Source organism: Octodon degus, unplaced genomic scaffold (assembly GCF_000260255.1).
Source record: "Octodon degus isolate 3935 unplaced genomic scaffold, OctDeg1.0 scaffold00064, whole genome shotgun sequence".
NCBI lineage: Eukaryota > Metazoa > Chordata > Mammalia > Rodentia > Octodontidae > Octodon > Octodon degus.
The window spans coordinates 5,747,046-5,752,917 of record NW_004524640.1 but is presented as its reverse complement, the minus strand read 5'-3'; the positions used below and the strand labels follow the sequence as shown (position 1 = coordinate 5,752,917).

The 5,872-nt window shown below is 37.5% G+C and overlaps 1 protein-coding gene across 2 annotated transcripts in view; it reads left to right on the top strand.

Annotated features, from left to right (window-relative positions):
• Lmntd1 (lamin tail domain containing 1) overlaps positions 1–4,777 on the top strand; it is a 44,645-nt gene extending 39,868 nt beyond the window's left edge. For both annotated transcript variants that reach the window (XM_023719014.1, XM_023719013.1), the window contains exons 7-9: positions 1,398–1,612; positions 3,011–3,186; positions 3,329–4,777. In XM_023719014.1, the coding sequence (XP_023574782.1) occupies positions 1,398–1,612; positions 3,011–3,186; positions 3,329–3,387 (450 nt within the window). In that variant the 3' untranslated portion in view covers positions 3,388–4,777. The remainder of the gene's footprint in view (positions 1–1,397; positions 1,613–3,010; positions 3,187–3,328) is intronic.
• Positions 4,778–5,872: the final 1,095 nt, after the last annotated feature.

The following is a 5,872-nucleotide window of genomic DNA, read 5'->3' as shown; positions in this document are numbered from 1 at the left end:
TTCAAAGGTATGTTTGCTAAGCATAAAATTCAAAGAGAACAGATCTTTTCTTTCAGTCCTTTAATCTAGTTTCTTACACCCTTGGTCTTTTTTTTCTTTCTAATGTGGAATAAGATGCTATTTAATTTTGTTCTTCCATAGATAATATTTTTATGTATATGCTTTAATGATTTTTTTCTTTACAAGAAGTTTTGGACAATTGTGAAAAAAAAAATAATAGACATACATTGGTAAGGGTATGGGAAAAGGGAACCTTATTATGCTGCTGCTGGGAATGTAGATTAGTCATTGTGGAAAGCAACATAGAGGTGCCCAGAGAAAGGAAATCAGGACACCATTTGACCCAGCAATCCCTCTTCTGGGCAGAGACCTGAGAAACATGAGGTCATCACTTGGTTAGGGTATCTATTCTCCCACGTTCATTGCAACATCATTCATGATAGCCATGGCGTGGAAGCAATCAAAGTGTACATCAACACAGGGATAAAGACATGGGATACATATGTGACAGGGGAAACCTAGTCAGCCTTTGAAAAGACAGAGGAATTTTGCCATGTGGATGAATCTGGAAGACACTTTGCTAAGTGAAAAAAGTCAAGACACAGTAAGGGAAATACTGCATGATTTTATTTGTGTATGGATTTTTTTTTAAAGGAAAACTGTATAGAGATAGACAATCAAAATGTAGTTAACTGGGGGCAAGAATGGAGAAAGGAAGTAAGTGAAAGCCTACAGATATATTGGATGAGCAATTCCAGCGAGTTGATACTAGTTAATGAATATTAATTATTTAAAGTTATTTAATTTTCACATTGACATCAACATAAGTTAACACGAACTATTGTTAATCAAATTGTATTGTTTTTAGGGCAGACCTGATAGCTCAGCAGACTAAAGTGCCTGCTTAGGCAGAACACAGTGGCTGGGGTTCGATCCCCTGCGTGCCTTGGCTGCCCCTCCCATGGGGTATGATTGAGACTGGGCATGGTAATACGCACCTGTAATCCCAGCACTTGGGAGGCTGAAAAAAGCAGGAGGATCACTATGAGTCTGATCTATATAGTAAGACCCTGTAGACCCTTAGATCTTGTCCTGAATACAGGAAAAAAAATTGTATTGTTTTGGATTTTTTTTTATTGTTGCTAAATAAGTAAATTTTAGCATCCATCACAGCAAAAGCAACCATGTGAGATGACTCAGATATTTTAATTTATTTAATGATGATAACCATCTTATTCTTTTTATGTATCTCATAATATTCTGTAACATAAATATGCAAGATTAGTTTTATTTTAAAAATATAAATTAAAAAAATATAAATTCTATAGTAATGAGTGTACAACATTCAAATCATAAAACTCCAACAATATTTGATATTAATGACTCGTTTTCATTAGGCTGTCGCCTGGTACACTCCCATCCATTGGAAGCAAGTGTGGGAAAAATTAGAGACTGACATTGAATTTAACAGATGTTCCGTAGCAACATCTACATCCCAAAGGCAGATGTTTTTGGGGACAACATCTGCTAGTGACATAAATAAAGACAAGCAAGATCAAGCCTGGGAAGATACCTCCAAATGTGACCTCAAGCAAGTGCCATTTCTTAAGAGGTAAAAGGTGTTTTGTTCTGTTTTTTCTGGGTTCATTTTCTTTTTTAAGTCCTTTCTCCAATTAATAACTGAGCCAGGTGGGAATGACTGCGTGACAGATATGTGATAAATAAATAAACCTACTATAGTTTTTATAGAAAAAGTAAAAAAAATCATAACAAAATAATAGGAGAATAACAATAGTTAATACATTCCATGTTATCTTTAGATTCAGAATACAAGGTATAAGCATTAAAAATTTCTCCGGTCAACACTAGTGTAAACCTTTTTTCATGAATCAAGAAACACTAAAAGCACAACTGACTTGCATTTTTTTCCTTTCCCTACTGTCCCGTCCCCTCTCAGCCATCCTAGTTCCTTTTTCCTCTTGAACAATTTCTTCCTACTTCACAATACCTGCTGTACATTTTAAACCTTATTTACTCTTTCAGTTTCACATCAGGGAGACAACATGATGTTTACACACACGAATCAGATTTATTTCATTTATGAATATGATCTCAAGTTGCATCCATTTACCTATAAATGTTTCCAGTTTATCCTCTTTTTCTGGTTGAGTAGTACACTATTGTATAAAATAAGACCACATCTTTTTTATCCACACCTCAGTCAGTGGGCATTTGGGTTGTTTCCAAGATTTAGCTATTACAAGTTGTTCTGCTGTAAACATTACAATAATGTTTTTTCTAATAAGACCCAGATGGAAAACATAAAAACACAAAGTGAACAGGCAGTTACATACTTTTGAGCAATAGAAGCTGATGGTCCTTGATAGGTGATATTAAGTCTCTGGGGATAATATTAAGGAGCTCAGTGGTGTAGTGCCACAGCTCCTGTCTGGCAAGCACAAGCTTGTGAGTTTGATTTCTGGTACAAAAAAATAAAGTTAAAAATAAAATGTGATTGGTATGACTGAAGTCCTCTGGACACTTTGCATTTCCCTGGCACCGTGATTTGGGGCAGGCTGCTTAGAGCTGAGGGTGTTCCCAGGTCTTTAGGCAGTGCATAGGGAAGAAACAGAAAAGCATCCTCTAGGAATTTTATCGTGGATCAAGACCTGGCTGTATGGGTGGGTGAAGAGACGGGAGGAGAAGGAGCGGAAAAGAGGATCTAAGATATATCACCCAGGGATACAAAGTTCCTTCAATGAATTTGACATTATGCATATATAAGCTGTACCAATAAGCTTAATTATAATAAAAGACCTGGTTGTGGACAGAGGCACCGAATTCATTTTTAGGCAAATACTTCCAGTGGTAGGCTCAATGTTCTGGTCACAAGATCCAGAAGAGCCACGCGCTCTGAGTTCTAACACTGGTTTTCATTTTAATCTCACCTTCCCACTCATACCACCACATGGAATGCATTTGGTATTCGATCTGTAATTTTCTTTTACAGAGAAAAGGAAATGCCACCAACCCTTTTCCCCAACCGCAGTCCTTGGTGCAACAGCCCGTCCGTCCCTGTGCATCCGTACTGCTCCCTGATCAGCCCACATGGTAGACGTACTCCCACTGCGAGCAGGTCTGCTCCACTGCGCAGGCATCAGGCACCCCAGGCTGACCCAGCCTCAGGTAAGTGGAGAGGGCGCCGGCTCCCGTGGAAGAAAGCATGTGCATGTGCTCTTGGAAAATGAGAAAGGATTCATTCCGCTTCTCAAGCAAAGTTCTGAAAGCAAGTATTGTGAAGCGTGCGCTTACGTTTGCTCTTTCTCAGTGTCTCCCACAGTTCTTGATGAATGTCTGTGGAAGGAATCAGTGACTCAAACAGCATGACCCTTGAGAGCACCGTGATTCTTGAAGAGCTGTGAAGAGTGTATCTGGTTTTTCATCAAACGAGAAAAGCAGGTCGTACAAGATATGCTTGTTAAAAAAATACCCATCTTTTCCAAACACCTTCCCCAGTGGGTCCCAAATTCTTATTCTTTGTCAATCAGAAGTCTTTTAAATTATACAAATTAAACTATTAGAGTCAAGGGTGTTAATTCAGGACCTGTGAACAGATTTCCAGAGGCCCAGGACCCTGTTAAATTTGGTGCAAAATTATGTGTCTGTATGATTCCCTCCCCCCACCCCCGCGCTGGGGACAGAATTGTAACAGCTTTTCTTTGATTTCTGTGGCAAAAGATGAGCACTAAGAGAGATGTCATGAGTGACTAATTGATGATTAGCTAGGGCGATCCTTGTGTCACCAGATCATTTCTTTGAAAGATACAAACTAAGACTCTTCAAAGCAAAGATGACACAGTTTTTTTAATATCTGGTATTTTTAAAATGATATGATTTGGTATTATGAGCACACACCCAATAACTGGCGAAGAGAAAACAAAACTTTGCCAATTACATGTAGGTTCTTCAATCTGTTCTTTCACCCAGTGATAGTAAAGAATCAGAATGAAGAACCATAGGTGGAAAGAATAGTTACCTTATTTCTAATTTCCTCTCTTAAATAGAGTAGAGAGGAGGCTTGAGGCCAGCAAATAAAATAACCTTCAAGGAACCAGTACCGTATGTATATACCAGCATGATATATTTGTAAAATATTTTAACTGCAGAAAACATGCAGGACAACATAGAAAGCACCCATATACTAGCATTCAGAGTTAGCACATAGCAACCTTTTTTCACATTTCGAAGTCTATACATTTGAGGTTTCTTCTGGTTATCTTTCTGGTTTGAGCTTGGTATTGGAATAAGTCATCCCGTTGTTCATTTTTACACTTTAATCATATATGTAGGAATCCATAAAATGTGTGTCATAGAAGTGATGTTTTTAATTTTCTTGAATGGCCTCATGTTCAATGTGCCTTCTCTTTTTTATGAAATAGTACAGTTTGGGTAATGTAAGTACAGTTACATGTCACCCTAATTCAGTCACTTGTGCTACCACATGGTATTTCATTATATAATCTTAGTGTGTTTTCTCTATTTCTCCTTTAATGTTTTTCCCTCTAGAAATGTAGGTGGAAGTTTTGTATTACTCAATGATTATTCCAAAATAAGAAAATTATACAATGATATCACTAAATACAGTAAGTACTTTATAAACTTCAGTCCCTGCCCATGAGGGAGAAAACTTTTAAAACTAGGATAAAGACTTTCCTAAACCTGACAAATAGAATCAACAAAATTCCTGGGCTGGCCAAATAGCTCAGCGGATTAAAGCACCTGCAAGCAGGTGCAAGGACCTGGGAGTTCAATCCTGGGGCCTGCTATGCTGGCCCTTCCCCCAGGGTGTGCTGAGACAGCAATTGAGATTGGGCGTGGTGGCGCATGCCTGTAATCCCAGTTCTTGGGAGGCTGTAAACAGGAGAATCAGCTCGAGTCTGATCTAGTAATGAGACCCTGAACACCCTGTAGACCCTTCCCTAAAATACAGAAAAAACAATTCCTAACGCAAACTATCATATGTATTATGGAAGGAAGTAGAAATGTCTCCCTTAAGGTCCAGAGCAAGGTGACAATTCTCCTTATGATGGCTTCTCCTACAGCACTCTAATATAAATATAAGTACAAAAGTAAAAGCAAATGGATATCCTTATACTCCATTCTCCCATAACTCAGTAATTTCATTCCTATGAACTATATATATCTAACAATATAGGATACACACATCAAAAGACATACTAACGGTCATAATAACTGTATTTTAATAACCAAAAACTAGACTCAGTTCAGTTGTTCGACAGATAGTAGATAAATTTATCACATATTCATGCAATATCTAATCAATAAAAACAAACAAACTAACGCTACAACCAGAATCTCATAAGCATAACATGGAGCAAAAGATCCCAGACAAAAAAGAATTCCATGAATGCAAAATTCAGGAACATACAAAACTCAACCATAGCATCAAAGGTTAGAATAGTTAGTATTTCTGGGAGGAAGAAATATACCGGGGGAGCCGGGGAGATGGCTCAGCAGAATAGGTGCTTGTCTGGCAAGTGCAAGGGTCTGAGTTCAATCCCCAGATCCTAAAAGAAAAAAGAAAAGAAAAGAAAAAGAAAGAAAGAAAAGAAAAGAAATATACTGGGGTACTTGGAGGACACAAAAAAAGGCTTTCAGAATACTGATAATGTTGTGTTTACTGATCTGAAGAGTGTTATAAATATGCTGCTATTTATATATGCTGTCACTCCTGATTTGTGAGTTTTCCTATGTAAATAAAAAATTATCTTATAATTAAATAAAAATTATTTTTAAACTGTGATGACAGGAAAATAAAAATAGGAAAGAAGACACGGTTACAGTAGTGAGC